Genomic DNA, 26,371 nt, shown 5'->3' with positions numbered 1-26,371 from the left:
ATTTTTGGAATTTGGACTATATTTCCCTGTAGGGAAATTGTGTTCCGCTTTTTAAAGGCATGACTAAATGAAGAAATAAATGGATGAATCAGTTCCCAGGTCAGCACACAAAAGCCTGTGAGGCTTGTTTTTAATACATAATATGCCTAGAGTGTAATGCTAACATTAATATTTCAGGTACATTTGCTTCTGAGCACTAAGTGTTGTTTTTATGGGAAGACACATACTCCAAGTAGAAACACCTCTGATGCCTAAACAGAATAAGGAAGGATCTTTTTGTGTGAAGTTTTGTACTAAGTGCAATATGCAGTTATCGAGTTCTAATAGTGTGCTCAAGTAGGTGTAGGGAAAGTATGGAACATGGCTGTCGACCTCTAACGAGTTAGAGTGAGGCCTCATAACCAGTTTCCTGGGGAAGAAAGGATGCCACGCATGAAATTCCCAAATAAGAGCTAACTCCTTCAAGTACAGAACCTTTATTTATTTGACCTGTATATTTTATCTTTAAAATACTTCTGAAAACTATATAATAAAACATGCTTTAAATATTTCTTGATGATCCTAGGCCGACCTTGTAGGTATCTATGTTTAGAATATGAAGTAATGACTCCAGGACATATGGAAGAATATGTGGATGTTTACCCTACATTAAAGAACCCAAGTCCAGTCTAAATATTTGGGGGGTTTCAGTTGCCACCTTATTTTTACCTGTATTGTTCCAATTTCACCTCTTCAAAGTCACTGTTTCTACTCTACTGGGAATTCAAAAATTCATACTTTGTAAGAAGCAAGACTGAAAGAAAACAACTCTGAGTGAGGGTCTGATTGTCTTACCTATGAATCAACGGGGCTTTAGGGTCCGGCCTTTATTACTTAATTTCTGACAAGCTCCCAGGTAAAGCTGGTCCAGGAATCACACTTTGAACACTCTTTAGAGCTTCCCTGATGAGTCATCTCTACAAATACAGACATTTATTTCTTCTTTCAAATTATTCTCTGAGCGGGGATCAGTTTGAAGGCTTCTAAATAAGCCTTCACTTTGAGAGGACCACTGGCCCAGCCTTCCCAGCCCTTTTCTTTCTCCTTCTGGACAAGCCCTTTCAGAACCCTATTTTCATCTTTGAAAATTTTCCAAACATTCAGTATAGGATCATATTCCCTGACCCTAAATTTGTGTCACTTATTTATTTAATGAATGAATAAGTAATGTCTGAACACACTTATATATTACTCAGCACTCCCCATAAACCAAGAATTACCCATCAACGTTCATATATCTCCCTTAATCCTCACACCCACCTTATGAGCTAGGAATAAATAGCCTCTATTCCAAGCTGGGGAGATTAAATGGCCCACTCATTCAAGGTCATATTTAGTAAATGACATAGTTGGGATTCCTACTCAGATCTTCAGCTCTCAAGGCCAACATGCTTTCCATTACACCACAGTGACTGACCCATTGAGAACAAACTGAATATTTGGGATATAAGAAAAGAAGGCAAGGTATAGTTTTAAACAAGACAAACCCATGACAAATATAATGGCCCTTTACCCCACACCCATGCTCAAGACAGACAATGTTCTTTCCTGCTGCATATGGAATCCTCAGACTCCTCTTCAACCTAGTATCTCTAGTAGACAAAACTAATCAGTTGCAATAGGCACAGAGTACAATCCCATATGCTTTAGCTTCACTAATTTGGAAATTTCATTTTGTGGTATCCCACTCAGAAACATTCCACCTAGAAAGTGGAAAGTAAGATGTGATGTGAAAGGGCAGATAGATAATGTTGGAGAAGATAGTCATTCAGTAGGACTGACAGATTATACTTTATCCTCGGCCAGTGGTTCTCAACCATTGGCAATTTTGGCTTCCAAGTTGGTGTCTGGGAATGCCTGGAGACATTTTTCACTGTCACAACTGGGCGGTGCTACTGGTATCTAATGGGCAGAATCCAAGGATGCTGCTAAACATCTTTCAATGCACAGGACACTCAGCCTGACCCACAGCAAGCAATTAGCCAGCCCAAAATAGCGGTAGTGCCACAGTTCAGAAACCCTGCCATCACTCACATCGCAGGATAAGGAGGGAGCAGCTCAGCTCTTTGCAGACACCTGCTGCTTCTCTCATGTTAGTGAAAGAACGTTGAGGGAACTGAAGCCACTGTTTCTGGTTCACACACTATTGCAGAGGTCACACGAGTTTCACTTACAGCTGGCTTCACTTACAGGACCCGTTTGTTTTCTTCCTGCCCAGATAACCTGAAGAAACATAAGGTGCTAAACATGAACCCTGGCTTTTTTCTTGCAGTTTCTCTTAGTTCAAAGCAATAGTAAAGAATATTTAAACAAAAGGGGAAAGTGAATGTGGAAGGGGAAGAGAAGGCCGGAATCACCAACAAAAACACCTCCATGGCCAGACTGCCTCTCTGTGGGTGCACACCAACACAAATGCTCACAATCCTTTTCTTCCTACTTTTTAACAACCTTAAGACTCTATTTATGGTGTCCAGGGCAGTGGAATTGGCACCACCTGGCATGGTCTCTTAGCACTCTATGGTCTCAGACCTCCCTCGGCCTCCTGACTCAAAATCTGCATTTTAAAAAGATCCCCAAGTGATTTGTATGCACATTCATGTTTGAGAAGGCCTGCTCTAGGGTTTCCAAAAGGCAAAATAAAGCTGCAAAGTGAACAGCTGCAAAACAGATGCAAAGCTTAATCACGTGGGTTAACAGATGACTTCTCAGGGGGATTTATGACCCTCTGTGGACAGTAGCTTGTAATATAGAAAACAGAAATTTGAAGGGATATGTGCAAAAAGCTGATGCCATGTTATATCCTTTTTAATTGTCCTAAAGGGACTCACCTTGGGGTAGTGGAAATACAGTGCCTAGCTCCTAAATCAGTTTCATGTGTCCAATGAGTGCTCAAGTGTTTGTTCATTTTTTTTTCAATAGGGAACAAAGATGGAGCTTATACCGACCTATGAAATCAGAGAAATTAATTTGATCGGTATTTTCAGTATAGCATTTCACAAGACTGAAATTTTATAACAAGGAAAAAAAGAGTCAATGTTGTGTTTTTAAATAACCTAGGACATAGGATAAAGTGAATGAGTCAGGTTCAGTTTCAGGTCCTCTCTCAATTTACCCAAACTGGCTTGACTTCATATATACATCAATATAAGGCCCCAGAATCTGTGCAAAGAACTTCAAGGAAGGCAGCAACCAGGGCTGCAAACCACTGCCTGAGATTAAGTGTGCAGGCAGCTCCTGATAGCTCAGGTAGAAAGGGGACAGAGCTAGGGGAGGGATGGGGAGGACCGAGGATCTGGAGGAGGGAGCAGAGAGAGACTAAGAGGCTGGGCTCACCAGGGGACCCAACTCAAACCACACGGAGAGGGAGGGAGAGAAGGGGCAGGTCCAGTCAGATGCACACTTGCAGGACAGCCACACCTCTGCCTGGCCAAGGTTTTCCGAGGAAAATGTCATGCAGTCCTGAGCATCTTTCCCACGGCTAGGGAGCTGTGGCCTAGTATAAGATAGAATCCCCAAGTGTAAAGACTCAGAAGGGCAGATCTAGCAGAGCCCACTAGAGGCCGCGCTTGTTCCCCTAACCGAGGAAACCAAAGGCCCGAGGAGGTTTGTGACTGGCTTAGTTCAGCCCCAGCACTGGATTCTTTCCTAACATCCGTGTTCTGCTTGAGACTCTCTGAGGACCTGATTGGGAAGAAATCAACGGGGGCGGGAGGGAGGGGGGGGGGGGAAATTAAGCAGAGGTTTCCAGAGGCTGTCCACCCTAAAAGAGAAGTGTTCAGAGACAGCTGAAGTCTTTAGGTCACTGGACATTTTTGACTGTGGAATGCAGACTCAGATAAAGTCTTGACAAGACAAGCAGGAGAAAGTTGCTCCTGAAATGTTCTTGAGAAATTCTGAACCAATGGATCACAATCCTGCCCAGGGCAGGAGATCCTGACACTGACACCGGGAAGGAAAATCACCCAGCATTTGTAAGCACCTTCCCAGGTGTGCGCTTAGTCCTTTCTATGTTCTGTTGTTCAGTGACCTAACAAGCCAGTGGAGCAAGTATAACTATCCCCATCTCCCTGGTGTGGAAACTGCAACTGGGAGAGTGAAGTAATTTTTCAGGGCCAGGTGGTAACCAAGTGGCAGAGCTAAGATGTATCTTTCTTTGATTTATTTATGAATACGTAATAGAGTCACATGTTTCGAAAATCATAAGGCATAGAAAGGTGTACAGTTCAGAAGTCTCTTGTCCCAACTGACCCCCAAATATCCAGTTTTCTTTATTTCTCACCTCCTTTGCCACATACACAGGTATCCACCATCATTTGTTCCATGTTGTAAACTTTTAGCATTTCTTTTTGCATTTAACAGTTAATAAGAATGTACTTATTTTTCGTTCATTTTGACACAAAAAGTAGGGCATTCTATACATACTGCTCTGTGCCTTGCTTTTTTCACCTAAGATATCTTGTAGATTGTTCCATATTGGCACATTAAGAGCTTCCTCATTCTTTTATTTTTATACCTACCCAGTATTTCATTGTATATGGGCATACGATACTTTAATTAACCAGTGCTCTATTGTTGGATATGGGGTTGTTTACCATCTTCTGTTACTATAAACAATGTTACAGTGAATGACTTTGAACTTACATCATTTTGTACATGCCAGAGCCAGGAGCCACGTCTTTCTAGCTCTAAATAGTTTGTTCCCTTTACTCCAAAGCTAACACGGGACTGGTTATATACGTCAGCTCTGATAGATAAATGGCCGTGTCTCTGTCGTCCCCTCATCCTCCAATCTTTCTATTTTCCTTTTCTAGTTATGAAGCCTACTCGTATGTGAAACAGCTACAGAGACTCCAGACGGAGAGTACTTGCCATTTTATCTCTTTCTGTGGTTGCTTCACTTCATTCTTTAAATACCAAGAGTGACTATAACTGGGCCATGCTGGAGATAAAATCTGCAGATGTTGTTCTGCATAAACATGGAATTTCGGCTACCAGTCGGATCACAGTTTCATGTGTATATACTAGGGAAGCTCAAACCCAGCATATCATAGCTATACCAGGCTCGGATCCCAGCTTAGAACTGGAAAAAGATGAGCGAGAGCCGCCTGCATCTGCGGCAGCCAGCATCTACCTCCATTTCTGGCTGTTGACCTAAAGTAACATTAAGTGATTGGAGGCAACACATCAAGCAGCCGCAGGGAAGTCTACCCTCTGGGAAAGATAAAATGCATCACCCAAGCTTTCATCCTTGTCACCTGTGGCCATTTTTGTCATCTCTTTTATACTTCAATTTTTGGATTCGCTCTTCAGGATACCCTTTTATTTCTCAAAACAGGATTCAGCAATTAGAAAGAATACTTGGTGTAGGGGGGTGGAAGTCACCTATTTTTTTAAGCATGTGATTCCAACTACCATTTGCGTGGTTAGCTTAGAGGTTTGTTCACTCTGCTTTGGATGCCGTTCAGTTTAAATCCTCATTCTTGAGCGCTTACTGCACACCAGTCACTATGTTGATGAATGACAGAAGGCCCAGGTGCTCCTGTCCAAAAGGAGATTCAGACACACACCAAATAGTTTCAGTGCAGAAAAAGAGATAAAGTCAAAGTGATACAAGCTATAATATAGGTATAGAAGTGAGCCCAGGGTCTCATCCAGCTCAGAGAGGGAATACTTAACCCAGAGTGGGGAGAGAGAGAAGTGGGGTAGTCAGTTCAGCAAGGCATTTGGGAGAAAATAATGCTGAAATCAGCCCTGGAGGTGATCAGGCAGACAAGGCAAAAGGAGAAAGCAGCACAAAGGCCCAGCCTCAGAAATAGTATACGGTGCTATGACCAAAGCTAACTTATTTTTTAAACACTCGAAAACTTGAATAATGAGCTAGTAGCCCACATGGAGCAAGTTTTAAAGATGAAAAGTAAGTAAACTTGAATTTGATTCCACAGTCCTTAAATATCAGCCATGCCTCTGTTCTTAAGTTAATTAGATTGGTCTTCTGTAATAAGCTCACCCCCACCCTTTTCTCCAAGCTTGGGAATATCAAGCAGACAGAGTTCCAGGCAAACCTTTCTCAACTGCCTCTGCCCTCCTATCTCTTATCTCTGACTCATGGCTGTTTTCCGTTCATCACAAGGAAGACCTGAGTTTGCCTTTTTAAAGTTGCCGCCAGTACTCTGCACCGATACCATTGCTGTATCTTTCCTTCCAGCTGTTGACTGTGAAAGGACAAACCAGCCCCGGCCAACTGGCTCAGGTTGTTAGAGCATTGTCCCCACGCGTCAAGGTTGCGGGTTTGTTCCCCAGTCAGGGCACATACGGGAATCAACCAATGAGCGCACAGATAAGTGGAACAACAAACTGATGTCTGTCTGTCCCTCTCTCAAAAAAAAATCAATTAAAAAAATAAGAAAAGACAGGTCGGCAGCCTTCTGGAAACTCATATGACAGCATGCCGGCCCTTTCCCCCCTAGAACAGAGATGCTGGAAAGCTTAAGACATAATGTGCCAGTGTCGTCATCAGAATAGTGGCCACCTTGTGTCTCCAGGCAAGAGGTGATGTGCCAGATGTGGCTGAGGAACAAATTTATCAGGGACTCTCTTCAAAGATGATTTTACAGATTGTCTTCCAATAATAAAGCTCTTTAAAGCTGCTCCTTCAAGGTGTTCTCTCTTCTAATCCGCAGACTTCCCCCTGAAAGCCAAAATCCATGTCCTTGTTTCAAATCCTGGTGCTGCCACGTACTATTTTTGTAATGTCTCTGAGCCTCAGTTTTTTTTTTAATTTAAATGCTTCTATTTTCAAGTAATTTAAGACAGAAGACCTCATAACAGTGTTTTCAATAAAGGTATAAAGTAATCATAACATATCATTCTTCCAAAGAACAGAAAGAAAATCCATGGGCTGTATTTCCTCTTTGGAAGTCTCTATTTCTTAAACGAGGCTATGAGTATAAGAAAAGAATATATGAGAGTGAGTCCAACTGTTCATTAAGGACGCATTTCCTAATGTGGACTATACCCACTCAGAGCCTCCTGCCTCACCCCCATGCCCATGAAATCATCAGAAAAGGAAAGAAACGCTTGGGCTCTGAGAGCCTGTTCAATTTTAGCTCTAGGTGTGAGGGTCATGGGAAGTGGCAGGTTTTTGAAATGCTGACATGCCGACACTTAAGCACATGGCTGGATCCTGTTATAGCTCAGAGAAAGTGTATAAAGAACTTGGCCCTAGGTGAGATTTCCAAAAATGAAACAATGCTCAGGATGATATAAGCAGTGAAGCTTGGGCATGCAAAGGCTAGGGTTTGAATCGCAGCTTCACACTTGTCAGCCGAGTGACCTTGGGAATAGATGAATAATATATTGTCACTTTATACCCGATCCCTTTGCTCACCTGTAAAGTGGAGATAACAGCATCCCTTTCACAGCAGGGTTGTGCTGCTCAGCAAACGTCCTCACCCTTCTCCCTTGTGGTCAGAGGGCTTCTCCACATGAGTCTATAGATACTCCTAACTCAATCCTGAACACCTAGTACATTGTTGAAAATTCATTTCCATATGTCTCTTCATGGTTTTTTTTTTTCAGTGTTGGGATTATTCCCAGGCTCTGCAGCCTGTGTCTGCCCATGTAGAAAGGACAGCTCCTACTTACATGATTTGACCTCAGCTGTCATCTTGGCCCATGGCAGAGAGGTCACCACACCATGCTCTTCGTTTCCAACCCCCTTTTTGCTTCCAGCAGTGACGGGCTTTCATCTTTCGGGAAAATGCCTCCATCTCCAACTGGGAATACGCACTTCCTTTAGTGCCCATGCCTGGGACTGTCAGTCTCTGTCTATTTCCTCCTCCTCCGCCTTTGCTTTCTCTTGCATTTCCTGAGGCGTTTCCCCCTTCTTTCAATGACTTTCTGGATTTCTCATTCCGTTTGTGTTGTTTTTCCTTTGCTGCCTCTTGGGGACCAAGGTTGAAACCCCACTACCTTCTTTTTCCATTGCTCATCCTGCTATTTCTGTTCCCTTGTCCCTTGTCTCTCAAAGTAAGGCAAGAAAGAAGTGCCTTGAATATACATCAAACCACTTGACTAGAGGCATTAAGATTAAGAAATATACAATAGATATGCAACAACATTTGTGTTTTATACACAAATGTGTATAAACATAAACTGATACATAAATATAAAATAGAATGATGGAAATTATTAGTATTAAAAACTTCAATAAAATTACATCTTGATAGAAATAACAAGTGTTGGTGAGGATGTGAAAAAAAGGGAACCCTTGTGCCCTGTAGGTGGAAATGTAAATTGGTGCAGCCACTTATGGAAACAAAATGGAGGCTCCTTAAAAAAATTAAAAATAGAAGTACCGTATGATCCAGCAATTCCACTTCTTGGTATTAATCTGAAGGAAACAAAAACACTAATTGGAAAAGGTATATGCATACCCATGTTTCTTGTGGCATTGTTTACAATAGCCAAGATACGGAAATAATCGAAGTGTTCATCGACAGATGAATGGATAAAGAAAATGTGATGTATAAGTATAAATATTATTCAGCCATAAAAAATGAGCTCTTACTGTTTCCAAGGATAGACATCATGTGAGGGCATCATGTGAAGTGAAATAAGTGAGACAGAGAAAGGAAATACTAATTTATATGTGAAATCTAAACAACCCCCCGCCCAAATTTATAGCTACAGAGACCAGGACAGATTGGTGGTTGTCAAAGGTGAGTGTGTGGGCATGTCCGAAATGGGTGAAGAAGGTCAAAAGGTACAAACTTCTAATTATAACTAAATAAGTCCCAGGGATGTCATGTACAGTATGGTGACTAGAGTTGACAACACTGTGTTGCACACTTGAAATGCTAAGAAAATAGATCTTAAAAGTCCTCATCACAAGAAAAAAACTTGTAACTATGACAACAGATATTAACTTGACTTATCGTGGTGATCATTTCTCAATATATGCAAATATTGAGTCATTACGCTTTACACCTGAAACTAATATAATCTTATATGTCCTTTGTACCTCAACAAAAATTACATCTTGATAAAACTTTAAAATGGTAAATACATCAATACTATTTTATGACATTTTACACTCACTAATGGCCCAAACCAGTGAACACTTCAAAGAAGCCATGCCCATTTCTGCAGCACATGCCAGGCACTATCTGTAATGGACGGTTTTCTCGGTCTTAGTCCTTAACCACTTTCTTTATCTCCTTTCTTATGCTTCATTTCATCCAGGTGCAAAGGTCAGGGGCAAGACCACATCCAAGGGAGTGAGGATACAGGGGGAAATAGTATGAGAGCAGAAACAAGTGCGCTAAACTCAGGATTCAGGGGCCAAAACAGAGGAGGTTATGTTTCATTTCTTTTGAATGACCAGAATCTGACCGTGTTGCTTTCATGGTCTAGTAGGTCTCTGAAGTAGCAAGTCTTTCACTTTCCTATCCTCAAGGGCAGGAAGTAAAGGGTTCTAGGTGAAAGTTGCCTCTAATGGGGACCCTACGACCAGCAACAAAACAGACACTCACAGGCTTTTCTCTTTCCCTTCAGAATCCCCTGCACTCAGACCAGGTGGTCGTTCAATTCACCTTGCATTTAAATATTGCCTTATGGACTTCCGCCAAGATGGAGGTTTAAGGTGGATGTGCCGTGCCTCCTCACACAACCAAGTTTAGGGACAACTAAATATTAGCATCAGAAAACACAACCAGAACACGGAAAACTGAACTTTTCGGAAGTCCGCTAACAACAAATTCTTCGGCCCGACCGGTAAGGGGCGAAACCGGCGTCAGGTGAGGAGTTACAAAGGAGGGCTCGATCGACCCGGGAGCAGAATCCAGACGCGCGAATCCAGTCGCACGGGTTCCAAACCCAGGATTGGACCTAGTGAGCGACTACGGAGGAGTCAGTGGGGAGGCGGTGGCAGCGAGTTGACTGTGGTTGCCTGGTTGCACGCGGGTGAGGGAGTGAGCGCTTGGACCGGCGGCGGCACCATTTCCCCGCTCTGACCACGCCCCCACATATAGCGTCACAACCCAGCGACCTGGGAATCCAAGGCGCCGCTCCTCCCACTTAAAGGGCCAGAACAGACCAAAAATGTCGCAGGGAGACCTCAAAGCCCCAGAGATAAATCTAAGTGACGAAGAAATAGCAAATCTCTCAGACGCACAGTTTAAAACACTGGTCATCAGCTTCCTCACAGATCTGGTGGACTATAGCCACAAATTGGAGAAACATATGAAGGCTAAATTAAGGGAAATGAATGGAATTCTACAGGAAAACCATAGAGATGAAAAAAAACTGGGACTCAAATCAATGGAGTGGACCAGAAGGAAGAAGAAAAAAATCATCAAACAGAAAGGAATGAAGAAATAAGAATTCAGAAAAATGAGGAGAAGCTTAGGAACCTCCAGGACATCTATAAACGCTCCAATATCCGAATTATAGGGGTACCAGAAGGGGGAAAGACACAACCACCAGTGGAAAAACTATTTGAACAAATAATAAAAGAAAATTTCCCCAATCTGGCAAAGGAAATAGACTCCCAAGAAATCCAAGAAGCCCAGAGAGTACCAAAAAAGTTGGACTCAAGAAGAAACACACCAAGGCATATCATAATTACATTAGCCAAAATTAAAATGAAGGAAAGAATCCTGGAAGCAGCAAGAGGTAAGGGGACAATCACCTACAAAGGAGTCCCCATCAGGCTGTCAGCAGATTTCTCAAAAGAGACCTTACAGGCAAGAAGGGGCTGGAAAGAAATATTCCAAGTCATGAAATCTAAAGACCTACAACCAAGATTGCTCTATCCAGCAAAACTTTCATTTAGAACGGAAGGACAGATAAGGTGCTTCTCAGATAAGACCAAATTCAAGGAGTTCATCATCACCAAGCCCTTATTGTATGAAATGTTAAAGGGACTTATCTAAGAAAAAGAAGTTAAAGAAACATGAACAGTGAAAGGACAACAAACTCACAGTTATTAACAACCACACCTAAAACGAAAGCAAACTAAAAGGACAGCTAGATCAGGAGTGGAAACATAGAAATGAAGATCTCAAGGAGGGTTAGCAACAGGGGAGTGGGAGGAGGAGACGGGGGGAGAAGGTACAGAAAACAAGTAGCATAGACAGTAGATAGAAAATAGATGGGGGGGGCAAGAATAGTATGGGAAATATAGAACCTAAAGGACTTGAGACACATGGACATAAACTAAAGGGGGGGTAATGGTGGGGTTGGGGGGGGCAGGGTGGAGGGGAATGAAGGGGGGAATAGAACAACTGTAACAGCATAATCAATTCAAAAAAAATAAATAAATTTATTTAAAAAATAAATAAATATTGCCTTATGACAACCTTCTCCCGTAAATGAAGAAAGCTATTATTTATGGTCTATAGTGCTCTTTACCTTATCACAGGAGTTCGTCATGGTACTGTCATATTCTATACAGGGCCAACATAGAAGACCTTGCTCATGGGAAGTACAGGATAGATGTTAGTGGCTAGTCAACTATTCACTTCATAGATGACTCTCTGGCTCTACTGGGGTTTGCCTCTCTTCTTCCAGAGAGGGCCTGGTAGTCTCTGCAGAGGTTGCTAAAGCTTGCCAAAAAAAAAGGAGCCAATTAACTATTGCTTTAGGGTTCCTGCAGTCTGAGAGGGAAGAAGGCCTGGTGGCAGACGCTTCACTGTGGTGAATCACTGTTTTGCAATGTATCCACTATCTATCTGGAAGCTAAAAGAAACAGAAGAAAATGGGAAAGGAGATCAACAAATACTGTCATTACAAAACATTTGCTCAGAAAGGCCTCCTCTCTTATCCTAGAAACTAGAAAGGAAGTAACTCCTCCCTTTGGAAAATTGGACTCCTAGAGCTGGGAGACACCCATGGCCTTGGCCCAAAGCTTGGGAAGGCCTGAATGTAGCCTGTGTAGGAGCCCTGTGCTAGAGGTGGCCTGTAAATGGTGAAATGGTGAAATGGTGAAATGGTGAATGAGAGAGAGAGAGAGAGAGAGAGAGAGAGAGAGAGAGAGAATGAATGACAATTTGAGAGACATTGTGCCTTTCCCACAACATCCCCATGGCACCACAAGGAGCCAGGTCTTGGTGCTTAACAGACGGGAGAAAAGTATTTTACTCTAAACAAGTCATTAGCTTCTAAAGAAGCCTGATTTTCCTAGAGAATTATAATAATAACTACAAACATTTATTAAGTTCTATCTATGTGCAAGACATAGCCATAAATCTTTCCATGTATTACCTCATTCCATCTGCATAATCCTTTAAGGTGGATTCTTTTATGATCTTCGTGTAAATGAAGAAATTTAACACAGAGAGGTTACATGATTTTCCCAAGGTCAGACACCTAGTGGTGGTGAACCTGGGAATGTGGAGGGAGAAAAGTAGGGCCTAAATGTAGGGAAACTTGGATTGGAATCTTGGCCCCATCATCTATTAGCTGTGTGACCTTTTGCAAGTTCATTAAACTCCCTGAATCACATTTGCCTCATTGGAAAAATCAGGTTAATTGGGCCTACATCATAGGGCTGCTGTGAAAGTTGGATGAGTCTTAGAACTTTGAGTTTCCTGTAGCTGAAGGGCTGGTAATTTGGATCAACCCTTCTGCTTAAAATAATTAAGCATACTGGATAATTTTTCTTTTCATCTTCATAAAAGCATCAAAGAACTGATGAAATAATAATAATAATAATAATAATAATAATAATAATAATAATAATAATACATTCTGGGCCTAAATCTAAAAGAAAGCAAGAACCCAAAGAAGTAAGCAGAGTATCAAAACCACTTTTCCTCTGAAGGCATTTATATTTCTATATTATCTGATTTATAAATTTACCAGCAGTTTTGACGGAGTCTCAGGTCAAGGGAGAGCAGAAGTGAAATCCAGCTGATTGCCAGGATTTCCCCAGGCACATTTTCCAAGTATGTGTGAAATAGAAACAAACTGCCCTTCCCACAACATCCCCATGGCACTGCCAGGAGCCAGGTCTTGGTGCTAAACTGGGTCAGGAGAAAAGAAGAGAAAGAAAACCTGTCTTTAGGAGGTTAATACCATGGGCCAGCACTTTTGCATATTAGCGGCCTAAATCTGCATCACTGGTATGGTTCAAAAACTAAAGCTATGAATTTAAAATGGTACTACATGACGAATATGATGAGAAAATGGGAGAAGTGGCATTGACAATTCAGTGGAAGGGCAACAAAGGCAGGACAATTTGTGGGCTATGCTCCCAACATCCAGGCATGCCTCGTTTTATAGCAGTTGTTCTTTCTGTTGTAAGCATCACTGTGGTCTCCGGAGTTGGATGGCCCTTGTTCAAATCCTGACTCTGCCACTTACCAGCTGGGTGACTTTCGCTAAGTCACTTAATCTGTCTGGCCATTTTCCTCCTCTGAAAAATGGGGGTAATTACAAAACCTCCTTGTGGTTTGTTGTGAGGATCAGATGAGTTCATGACTACAGAACGTTTAGAGCGGTGTCTGACATACAGGAAGTAATTATATGGTAATCGGGTAGTACTGATGATGACAATAATTTTCTGAAGTGATCATTTCCCCCTTATTTATTTGGCAAGATCATGTTAATCCTTTATAATTTGGCTAAAACATTACCTCCTCTGTCAGGCTTTCTCTGACTCAGTGTAACCACAAAACTTTATACATACGCCTCTCCTGGAGCTCTTATCACAGCCTATTGCAATGACTTGTTTTTGTTTTTTTAATTTTATTTTTATTTATTGATGAGAGAGAGAGAGACAGAGAGAGAAACATAGATTTGTTGCTCCACTTATTTTATGCATTCATTGGTTGATTCTTGTATGTGCCCTGACCCAGGAACGAACCTACAGCCTTGGATTATTGGGATAGCGATCTAACCAGCTGAGCTACTCAGCCAAGGCCTGCAATGACTTGATGATGTTTCCATCTCCTTCCTGGAGCCATCGGGTACTTGATGGTTGAAACTTAGTTTTATTCATCATTGTATTTCCAGTTACTAATAGAGAGCTTGACACATAATAGATGCTTAATTAACACTTGATGAATCTAAAAATGTAATGATGACTTTAACTTGCCTCATGGAGCAATTCTCTCCCTTGAATTGTTTCTCTGGAATATACAGTAACCTTTGTATGAGCATCCCCCGTTATCTAATCTACGTCATTTCGTTCTGTACAAGATTTAGGGGTCAGGAAAATGACTAAACTATGATAAAAATGATATTGGCAAACAAGTTGGGCCAATGAGTCATGAGATCAGTGACTGAGAAAAGTTCACAGAATTCTTCCTGCTCAAGTGGGGATGCGGATTTGCATCAGCTTCCTGGTTTGGGTGTATTCATGGTGAAAACACTGAACTCAGGATTAGAAGACTTGGCTTTAGGTGCCCAGATTCACTCTTTATTTGTTATGTGAATTTGAACAAAAGCAAGACTCCCTAAACTTCACTTTTGTTGTCTGTTAGATGGGTTTAATAATACCTACCAGACAGACAGAGGTTGCCAGAAAGACAGAGATTTTTCAGCCTTTTTCATCTCCTGGCACACATAAACTAATTATTAAAATTCTGCAGCATACCAAAAAAATGTGTTGTATTCTTTGCCAATGTGAATAAAAATTAGGTTTAATTTTGATTTATTCACTCTGGACATCTATTGTGTTGGCTGTTGACATTTTTTTGTTAGACTATCTAAGGGAATAGAAGTCAGTGCCCCTGACTAGATGTATTGCATATTTAAAAATTGTTGTGGCATGCCAGTTTAATTTGCTGCAGTAAGGTAATACAAGGCATGTAAAAAAGTTTCTTCAGTGACGGTCAAGCTTTAAAAGAATGTAAAAATGGTAGATTATATTCACCTATGCTAGAAAATGCCCAGTTATATTCTGGATGGCAGTTCTCACCATTCTGTGGGTGGCTTCTCTCAGAAGAGGCCTATCAGTTTTATGAACACAACCAAAGTACTTCACCTGGGAACAGACAGTCTTCATGGAATTTAGAGACTCTCTGTTTCAAGACTTTGTCAAATCACTGAGCTCGAGTCCAGAGAAAACAGCCTTGGGGGACCTGTTCGGGAAGCAATAGAAGAGCTCATGCCCCATGACTTGACTTGCTCTGACACATCCATCCACCATCCCAGGAAGTCGTGGGCAGCCCCAGCTCGGGATCTGAGCAGAGAGAAGCCTCTCTGACATGACGTGGGCTTGAAAACCAGCTCCGAAGACAATAAAACAGTGTTGGCCCGAGAGTAAAAAAGATTCTTCCCAACCAGGAGAAATCCAGCCATAGGGGTAGGGTGTTAGAAGCAGCAGAGGGTACCTCTGAGTCATTAAAGGCAGACTCCAGTTCCTGGATTTAGTGACATATTTTTCTCATCCTCATTATTAATCTGGCTGAACTCTCCCCCGTCCCTTTTAGAAAGCCAGAGACATTTCATAACAGAATGAAGCAATTTTATTTTGGCTTTGCTTTTGTCCATTAAGAGCATATTCTTCAGCCAGGAAACAAGTTACACATTCGTGAAATTATAAAACACTAGAACTTGGAAGGAATTTAGAGAATGTCAGTTAGAGCTCACGGAAGCTGAGATCCAGAAATGAAGTGATATGTCTATGGGTGAGCAGTGAGTGGGACCAGAACTCAGGTGTCTTGGCTCCCAGCTCTGGGCTACAGAACTCCACCCTCTCAGCCTCCCAACCTTGAGAATCCAGATGCTTCCATTTATCAGCCGTGGTCCAGAGAGAGGGTGGATCTAGGTCATAAATGCAATGTGCTATCCAAACAACCTAGTTCCACTGCCAAGGCAAATCGTTTTGAAACCTCCTACCAAGATAGGCTGCATGACATCATTACTGTCTGAAGAAAGTTCCGGTTGTCATTACATTCATGAAAATTGCATCAAGGATCAAATATGTTCGCCCATCCAGTTCTCTTCCTCACCAAGGCTTCCCCACACAGACTTTCTCTTATGTATATTTTTTTTCCAAACTGTCCTAGGGCGTGAAGGAGCTAGGAAAGATGCTAAGACTTTGTGGACCATGTTTTATATCCCAGTTTAACTTTTATTTAACATCTAAAGAAAATAAATAAATAAATAAATAAATAAATAAATACTGCTATGTGCCAGGCACAGTCCATTTGGAGTCCCATTTAATCCTCTGATTTAGATACTTTATCCACCATGTACAAATGAGGAAGCTGAGGCAGGAGATCACTTTCTCCAGATCACACATTCAACAAGTGGTGAAGCCATTGTTGTGTTATTCTGCTTCTAGGAGCCACCTGGTCCATCGTTCTGAAGATTATGTGTAGCTTATGTATATGTATAAACTATATGTATATATTACTTAATGACTAACAGACATGCACATAAGGTTCATTTCTAAACAATACCTTGAAAAAGTAAATGCACTTTGCATAGTAAAAAAAAAAAAGTTAGCATGCACTCAGGCCTCTGTTCTACCGAGTCTTTCCATGAAACTTTCTGCTGAAGAAAGTTTCAGTCATTGAAATCACCATAAAATTAAAAGCAGAAGATTGTTCATTCCGCTATGCTAGAATCACATCTGGATTTAACTCGAGCTCCAATGCATTCAGGGCCACATAAACCTGCCCTTCGTACTGGACGGAAAAATAGTATCCCAACATCACCAAACTCCAAAGTAGATTATGACAACAAAAAGTTACTATTTAGCCCTGACCAGTGTGTCTCTGTTGGTTTGGCATCATCCCGAAAAGTGAAAGGTCCCCAGTTCCATCCCTGGTCAGGGCACATGCCTAGCTTCCAGGTTTGGTCCCTGGTCAAGGTGTGTACAAGAAGCAACTGATCAATGTTTCTCTCTCTTTCTCCCTCCCTTCCCCTCGTCTAAAAATAAATAAAATCTGTTTTTTAAAAGGTTACTATTTAGTAAGTGATTGCTGTGTGCTAGACACTTGTGCGCCTTTTAAATTAATTACCTCCCAGCAGTCATAGGAGAGAATTACCATTATTAGCATCATCTTTATATTTAGCTAGCTAAATTCCACCCAGCAAGTAAGAGACAGATCCATGCCCATAACTGCCATGCTACGACTTTACCCAGCTGTAGAGAATAGCACAAAAGAAGGTTTTCTGTTCAGAAGCTAAGATAGGCTTGGGAGATTGAAACTGCAGACCGCTCTGTCCAGAGGCAGGAGCCTCACCCTTAGCATCCTCTGTCCTCAGCTGTGGAGGTGGTAGATCCAGTGATCTAAGTAAGCTCCCGTAAGAGGTGGCACCATGACTTGTTCTGTGCTGGCATGGGGCGTCTGAGGGAGTTCCAGTTCTTGTGCAGTGCAGCCCTACCCAGAGAAAAGGAGCCTTGCCACTCTAGAGGAATTGCCAGAAAGTTCACGCATAGATAAAACTATGATAACAGGGATGGTCCCCACCTTGTGTGGATGAGAGTTTCAACTCTCCTACCAACCGGTCAGTCTGCAGAGATGGTTTGGATTTGTTTTCGCTACCAGTGCCAATAGTAACAAGTAATAACACCAATGCGATTGACCTCATTCAATTGCCCAAGAGCCTCTTGACTTATCTCATATCCTCCACACAATGCCTTCCTGGTGTGCAGATGTTGGGGAGGCTACCATCCCACACCAGGAAGTTTTTCTTTCCACTTCTGGGCTTCTGCTGAGGCCTCTGCTCCCTGATAATCTCTGCCTTCAAGAACCTTCCTGACTTCACACCCATCTCTGCTCATACCTTCATGGTCTACCTTGGCATTTGGCAAATGGGCTATTATTTTGTTCGTGAGTATTTTAAATGGCCTGTTTTGTATGTTTTATTTCCCTTCATTAAGTCAAGAACAAGGATCACGTCTTTTACTCATTTGGCTTCCCACCCATAACACATAGCATTCTCTTCATGCACAACACGTCAGCACACCTTTGTTGACTGACTTTTACTTCCTCTGCCCAGCCTCCAACATAAAGAAGAACATGCACAGGCAAAAAGGAAGGAGAATAAGGCAGAGGTCTGAATTTGCCTGTCTTCTGAAAAATAGAGAATTCTCTCTGGGAATTCTCATGTGGGTTTCTTGATTGTCAATCAGATGTCACTCAGGCATTGATTACTTTTGAAAACAAGCAGAACTAAGACTCACTGAAGACTTCTAGGCCGGCTTCCTTACATATATTATTTCAATTAATTCTCACAACCATAAATAGCAATACATGTTTTTCTCATTGTGGAGATGAGAAAAACGACTCTAGGATGTCAATTCATTTTCCCAAGGCCTTCTTGATTCAAAAGCCGCCCTAATTCCAAAGCCTGTGATTTCCCACTCAGCGGCACAGCCCACAGTTCCACCCCAGGGTTTATTTCTCCATCCGGTCCCTTTCATTCCCTTTCTTTGTATCTGACAGTTTTATCTACAATTTGTATAATGTGGACTCCAAGGGAGATTGATAGTAAACTCATGAGTGAAGGGATCAGGAAAGAGGAAAAATGAACAAGATTTTCCGAGCCCTCCACTCTATGCCGGGCTATATGCTAGCTTCCTTTCACAAGGTCATTTCTTTACACTTCTTAATGTAGCATTATGCAAATGAGAAAAACAAGGCTCAGAAAGACATGTAGCTTGCTTACGGTTGCACAGCAAGTAAGTGGTCGGGTCAGGATTCAGCCCCAGGACCATCTAATACCAAAGCACAAGCATGGAACTTCCTAGAAAAATAGTGGCATTCCACTAACGCAGTAGACTCCGTTTTCAGAATTTAGGACTGTGGCCTTCGCATGTTATCAGGCTCACTGGGTAATTTGTCAGTATGAATGGAACAAGACTCTAAAAACCATGAACTTTTGACATTGGTGATGTCAGACACTTGTGATGTGGCTCACTGGAGCCCATGGAGGAGACAGAAGAGGTCACAGGCCAAAACTACACATCCAGCCATCCTCCAGGGGCTGATTGCCTGTGAACATGCTGCTCGTACATGCTGTCTGCTGACAGGAGACCCTGGAAACCACCAGTCCCACGGAACAAGCTTCCTCTCTGTAGGCAATCTCCGAGGGAGAAACCCGTGCTTGACCATCCTCTGGGAATGGAGCACCCTGAATTAACGTTGCACACAGTGGATTAAAAAAAAAAGCTTTTAGAACAGAGTGGTTGTGGAAACTCGTTCCTTTCTCCACTCTGTGGTCATTTATTTCCTTCTGGCAACACCCTGAATTTCCTTTGAGCCCCACTCTCCCCTACTGTTGGTAGATTGATTCTCCTTGTGACTCCCAGAGTATGTAGGTGACCAGATGCAGCCAATAAGAGCCATATGTCCCTTTCCTGATCACAGTAATGTGTCCAAATGAGCATGCAACCCAAAGACATGCAATGAGACTTTTGCCTGGACTGTAGGTAGAGGGGCACTGTCTTCCCTTCTGCGTTTGAGCCTGGCATGATGTTGGCCTGGAGTTACCAGCATCCTTTTTAGTTCTGCATAAAGCTAAAAAATAAAGTCACCACAGAGGAAAGCAGAGAGAGTGGTCTGGACTGAATATCTGTGTCCTCCAAAATTTACATGTTGAAATCCTAATCCCAATGTGATAGTATTAGTTGGTAAGGACTTTGGGAGGTGATTAGGTCATAAGGGTGGCTCCCTCATCAGCGGAACTTAGTGCCTTTATGAAGGAAACCCCGAGAGCTCTCCCACTACTCCTACCATGTAAAGACACAGCAAGAAGACAGCAGGCTGGGAATGAGGAAGCCAGTCCCCATCAGACACCTAATCTGCTGGCAATCTGATCTTGGACTTCCAGCCTCTGGAACTAGGAGAAACAAATGGTTGCTTTATAAGCCACCACGTCAATGCTATTTTTTTAGACAGCAGACCACATGGAGTAAGACAGACATAAAATGAAGACGCTTGTATCCTAATGGCATTTTTTGACCCCTGAATCCAGCCTCGCCTGATATAATAAGTTCCCACTTTGGCTTAAGTCCATTTGTGTCTCTATTGTTGTATCAGTTGCAAGAGAAATCATCCTGACACAATGGCTTTTCAAGAAAAGTCACTCTCCCTTGAGCCTTTGGGACCTGCCTCAGAGTTAATGACAGTCTGAAAAAACTAACCTCTTTATGTCTTTGCTTTAACTGTCACCTCTGTAAGGTCTTTTCTGACCAATTCATTTTCAACTGTGATTTTTCTCAATCCAGGAAGCCTTGTCCCTTTCCCCTGCTATATTTTTTATTTGTCACCATATAATATACTGGTTATTCTGATTTGTTTTGTTTTTTATCTATCTCCCATCCATGAAAAGTAAGTCATAAAAGCAGGGTTTGTGGGGTCTGCTTTATTCATTACTGTATCCCCATTGCCTATACAGGGCCTGGCACATGGTAGGAGCTCAGTGAATATTGGCTCAGTGCGTGAGTGAATATTTGGACAAGAAGGCATTCCAGATACACTGAATTTTTCCCAGGTTGTCCATGAGAAGCAAGTAATTAAGTGAAGAAGGGGAGAAGAAGTTCAAGAGAGAGATGGACCAGGTGCTAACAGGCCTACCCAAAGCGTTTATCCTGAGAGCTACAGGAGCCGTTTGAAGGTTGTAAGGAGAGAAGATCTGGGTTTCTTGACAGTGGCTGCCAGGAATCCCCTGTTAGGGCTGCTCATCTCCATTCTTGGGACTTGCTCTGGCTGCATTTGGCCCGAGAGCAGCAGCTGTGATTACTGATGGCTGGAAAACAGGGTCTCTCTGGTATGGAATTTGGGCGACTGTAATTACAGATAATGGGACTCAATTTGCCTGTCAGGAATTTGCACAGTTGGCTCTATCACTGGAATTTAAATATTTTACGTTCTGTTGTGCACTGAAGTTCAGACAGCAGGAGAAGCAGAAGTGGCCACAGTTTTTTTTTTATCAGCTCATAAGTTGGCCTTGGAGTGGTCCTGGCCCTTCCTTGAGGAGCAGGCTTTCCCTGAGCAAGCCCATTCCCAACCTCTCTCCTCTCCCCCTCCTCCTCCTTGTTCTCCCTCCCCAACTCCCTGAAAAGGTTTAGTCACTTTTCTTAGGTACCAGGCTTGGGGAGCTAAGGAAGCAGGACCTGCTGTTACAGTGATACTGTGTCATTCTCCTGGAGTCCATGGCTAGTTGGAAGAACTGTATCCACCCAGATCTCCCACCTGCCCAAGGCTAAACATATCCTTACACTTCACTGACTGCTGCTAATTTTTAAAGGAAGTTGGGTTTTGTTTTGTTTTGGTGCATCTACTTCAAGGATTAAGACCATTATCAGCAATCAGACTGTCAACATTCCAACATATACCAACATCACTTGGAAGGGGCACACAGTGATTGTGAAGGGCCCCAGCAGCACCCTGCAGAGGGTCTTCAATCACATCAATATAGAAGTCATTCTCCATGGAAAGAAGAAGAGGCTCCAGGTTGACACATGGTGGAGAAATGCAAAGGAACTGGCTATTGTTGGCACTATCTTCAGTCACGTGCAGAACATGTTGAAGGGGGTTACAACGGGCTTCCTTTATGAGATGAGGGTGGTGTATGCTCACTTCTGCATCAGTGTTGTAATCCAGGAGAATGGTTCTCTAGTTGAAATCAGGAATTTCATGGCGGAAAAAAATACATCCACAGGGTTTGGATAAGGTCAGTATCTCAAGCCCAGAAATCTAAGTTTCTAGTTGAAGGAAATGACGTTGAATTTGTATCCAGTTCAGTTGCTTGGATTCAGCAAGCCACAACTATTAAAAACAAGGATATCTGAAAAATTTTGGATGGTACCTATGTTTTTGAAAAAGGAACAGTTCAGCGGGCTGATAAATAAAACCTGAGTTGCTCAGCTATAGAAACAACAGGATGTCAGATGATTCCTGTCTTTTTTTCATGATATTTTAAAGATGTGGTAAAGGCCACATATTGAAAAAAATTGTCTTGAACGTGAATCTCTCAGCTTTACTTAGGACAGTTGTGTTATAAGTTCTTACTTCACTAGTTCATTGGTTCTGTTTTAAAAAATTGACATTAGAGAGAAAAAGGGAGAGAGTGTTAGAGAAAGAAAAATATCAACTTGTTGTTCCACTTATTTATGCATTCATTGGTTGATTCTTGTACATGCCCAGTCTGGGAATCAAACCCATAACCTTAGATTATTGGGACAAAGCTCTAACCGATGGAGCTACCTGGCCAGGGCATTTCTTTCTTTCTTTTTGCCCCTTTCTGGTCCAGGGCCAACCAAGCTTTTTTCCCATTCTGGCTTTGTCTTAGGTTCTTGTTTCATTATTGATCCTTGTATTCATCTGTTTAACAAGTATTTATATAGTATTTGGCCCTATATTGAGTAATATTCTGAATGCTTTATATAATATTAACTCATTTATCTTTTGTAACAAACATATATGATAAGCAAAGGCTAGGAAGTTATGGTTATACCTATGTAACAGATGAGAAAATGAGGCAGACAGTAGTAGAACTCAGACCAAAACCAGGCAGTGTTTCTCCAAAGTCTATGCCATACTTCCCTTGAACTTTATAAATTTCAACTTGTCTCTTCCTAATATCTAACACAATTTTTTATTAACCCCTTTCATTGTTCTAAACACTTCAGATGGGTGATCTCCTCTAATCCTTAAGACAACCCAAAGAGAGAAATGCAGATAAGAAAACCAAGTCATAGTGATTTAAGCACCTGGCCAAGAAAATTCCAATAATTAGTGGGGCAGCTGCTGAGCACGGAGCCAGCCAGAACTCTTCATCCTCTTTCTGTTGCCTGATTCTCCCCTGTACTGACTGCTTAAGGATTCCCACAGCTTGAGTCAGTCTTTGGGATGCCACCACCATGACATTAGACACACCCAGGCCCCATTCAAAGGGAGCACACAACAAACTGCCACAATCTTCCAGGAATGAAATTTAAATGTGTGGTCTACTCTGGAAAGCCACATTCTCACTGCTTCAAGGGGCCATTTAATACAAATAGCTCTAACAAGTATATTTGTCACTTATGAAATGTTTTCTGATGTGCCAGCCACTTTACATAGAATATTCCTAATCATCATGACAACCCTACAAGATGAGCATTATTATTGCTTGTCCACAGATGAGAAATCAAGGTTCAAGGAGGTTAAATAACTTTATTATCATTACATACTTATTCAGACACGCTGATTCAAAATCTATGCTTTTCTATTGTACTTGGCTTCCTCTCTTGTGAATCAAATTCAGGACAAGCCTTCCCAAGGGTTTGGAGAAAATATATACAAGGTGAAAGAGGGTTGGTGGAATATTTCTTTTTTTCTTCCTTCCTCCTCCCTACCTCCTCTTCTACCTTCTTTCCTTCCTCCCTCTTTTGAATTAAGAAAAATGACACAGTAAATAGAGCTAACAGAACCCTACTCTTGGCTTCCTGTCATCTTTAAAATCTGAGTTCTACCCATGCACAATTATGACCGCTGACAATAAAATCCCAACCCAGTGTGAATCAGCACAGAGAAAAAGCAAGAGAGGGCAAGGCTGGGGCTTGGCGCTCAGAGTTGGCCCCAAAGTTGTGAGTCAGAGAAGTCTCTGAATAACCTTGGGCCAAGTTAATCCCAGGCCATGGCTTGCCAAGGTACAGCTGGTTTCACAACTCCAGAGGACTGGAATGGACTGCCCTGGAGAGAAAAAGCAATTCCCCCAGGCCCGAGAGAGATGCACTGGGCAGGTCACTGGAGCTGTATTTGACTAAACATTATTGGTACCACCATGGCAAAAAACACTCCTACAGTCACACAGGTAAAAGTGTGCCAACTTAGTTCTGCTCTTCACTGTACTAGGCCCTCTGTAAAAGTGTGTCTAATTCATCCAAAATGGAAGCACAGGTTTATTGAGATTGCTGTACAATATCTGCCTTGTGAACTAGCCAAAAATAAAATGTCATTACAATTGACAGCATGCTATACTAAAAACAAGGCCATGAGTTTCTAGAGACTTATGCAAAATGAAAAAGGTTTGCACAAGTTTGTCCTTTGTTCAGGTCCTGTCATCTCCATGTCTATTTCTCTTTCTGAATCTGAACTTTGTGAGTAAATTTTGGGTGGGAGTGTGTGTAAGAGGGTATCAGGAATACCTTGTACTCCAGACAGACCTAGGCTTCTGTAGGTCTCAATAATATGCACTTCTTTCTTTCAAAAGACAGAAATTAGGAAATATTTGCTTTACACAGACTCTCCTATAGAAAGACGAAGTTGTTGTTAGAATCATAAAGATCTATAAACAAATCCCAACCCTGCTACTTCCTGGATGCATGGGCCTTAGGCAGCATATTCACCTGTAACAAAGTTGAAGACTTATACTGGAAAGGTGTTGAGAACATTAAATGAGAAAAATGCATGTTTAAAGTGTGCGGGACAGTGTTTGACTCATAATTCATTATATCTGGGTCACCCAATCTCCTGGACCAACCTGTCCTTCTTTCTCTGCTACCAAGTTCTTTTGAGAGCCCTGGCACTTTCTCTTCTTCCTAACATAGAACTTGTTGATCAGAAATACAGTGCAGAGCTTTCTGGGATACACTATGTTCCAGGGACAAAATGGGTAATTCCATTTTTCTTTGATGAAATGAAAATGATAAGCATGTTTTCTGTGTCAGAGATTGAGCCAACAACTGGGCAATATATAAATGAGTTGTGGGTCTCAACTTAGAGATGGAAACAGACAAATAGGACTTTTGTTGTAAGATCTATAAGGGCAAAAGTAGATTGCTGCTGTGAGTATCCCAAGAGTATCTACATGGGATGCACAGGAAAGTCTCAAGGAGCATGTTTTGCTGGGGACTAAGGAGTGAAGGGAAGTGGTGGTAGTTGAGAGCCTGAAAGGCAAGCAAGAGTAAACCCAGCGAGGAGGGAAGGTGGAGATCGCCTCTGCCCATGGACAGAACAACACATGCCCAGGCACAGTGTCCAGTCACCATTGGTTCTGACCTGCAGGACCAGAGGGCTTATGGGGGAAGGGGAATCAAAGCAGAGGCTGGAGAGATGCCTGGAGGTCAGAGGGAGCTAAGTTATGCAATTTGGGCTTTAACGTGAAATGTGTAGAGTCTTTGAAGCCATCCAAATGGGAGGGATGGTCAAATTTACTTTTTTAAATTGCCATGAAAATTTGTGTCCACAGACGGGCCTTGCTTTTATGAACTCATCACACTACCTAACCCCTACCTCCACCCCCCATAGAAAAGAGAAAGTTACATCTTCAAAAAATTACGATTGTCAAAGGCCTCATGCTGGGTGGGTTTAGGTTTTCTTTGTGAGGGGTGAGTAGGGATTGTACCTGAAGAGAAGGACCAACATGACAATCGAATCGTTTGGCTCTCTTTTCACCCACAGAACCGAACCTGTGGTTGTCATAACGTGCACTGGAGCTCTGAGATTTTTACCTGATCTGGGGACAATGATTTTCACTCTGGCAAACAGGTTCTCAGAGGCCTCTCAGGCATGAGAGAGCATGAGGGCTGTAACCCAGCCCTGAAATTTATTAGTAGAAGCAGTGTAGGACTATAAAGCCTTGCTGTTAAGTCGCCCCGGTGCTTGCCTTCTATTTCTGGCCCTAACCAAGGCTGTCAGCTTCTCACTTTCAAAAGCATTTCGTTTATTTAATTAAAAAGATATTATGATTGTGGAAAGCCTATAGAAGTGCTCTGAAAATCTGATGACCTCATTTTTTGGTAGCTCCACAACATTTGTGAACATTTGTTTTTAATCACTGACACTTCTTTTGATCAAATTTACTGCCAGGGTTTTGGAGTTTCAAGGGTGCTTTGTCCTACCAATCAGGATCCATTTATCTGAGGCTCTGTCTCTAACCTAAACACACCACGCCCGCGTAAATAAAAACCCCACTAAGCCCAGCAACAGGTAAGATCTGGAAAGCTGACTTCGAAAGTGGATTAAAAGAAAAAGCCCAAACTTTCTATGTTGCAATCCTGTATTGCCCTCATTCACCAGAAGGCTTTTCTAATACGACATTTGTCTTGGCAGATAAAGTGTCACATACTAAGCAGGTGATAAGTGGCATAGCTCGATGGAAACATTTGGGAAAGCAAGTCAGAGACAAATGACAAGTTGGAATGTGTAACTGTCAGCACAGACAAGCCAAGGTCCCAACACAAAAGTTATTTTGAAGGCTCCTCTGTGTCTTGGCAACCCTGCCAAAGTGAGACAGGCCTGGGCTTACATTTAAAATCAGTCTCCTTGTGAGTGTGAGTGTGTGTGTGTGTGCCTGTGTTTTACACAGCTGCTGTCTTTCTGTCACTGAATACTTAAAGTAGAAAACCAGGAGGCAGTGTTATACTGAAACGAAAAGCGAG

At 42.1% G+C, this 26,371-nt stretch overlaps 1 protein-coding gene across 1 annotated transcript in view; it reads left to right on the top strand.

The window, feature by feature from the left end:
- LOC119049138 (60S ribosomal protein L9-like) overlaps nucleotides 1–21,796 on the top strand; it is a 46,234-nt gene extending 24,438 nt beyond the window's left edge. The window contains 2 exon segments of the mRNA XM_053658833.1: nucleotides 21,253–21,644; nucleotides 21,647–21,796. Of these exon segments, the coding sequence (XP_053514808.1) occupies nucleotides 21,253–21,644; nucleotides 21,647–21,796 (542 nt within the window).
- Nucleotides 21,797–26,371: the final 4,575 nt, after the last annotated feature.

The sequence above is a fragment of the Artibeus jamaicensis genome, unplaced genomic scaffold, assembly GCF_021234435.1.
Source record: "Artibeus jamaicensis isolate MK-2021 breed Jamaican fruit bat unplaced genomic scaffold, CSHL_Jam_final scaffold_612, whole genome shotgun sequence".
Lineage (NCBI taxonomy): Eukaryota > Metazoa > Chordata > Mammalia > Chiroptera > Phyllostomidae > Artibeus > Artibeus jamaicensis.
This window is presented reverse-complemented; position numbering and strand designations above follow the sequence as displayed.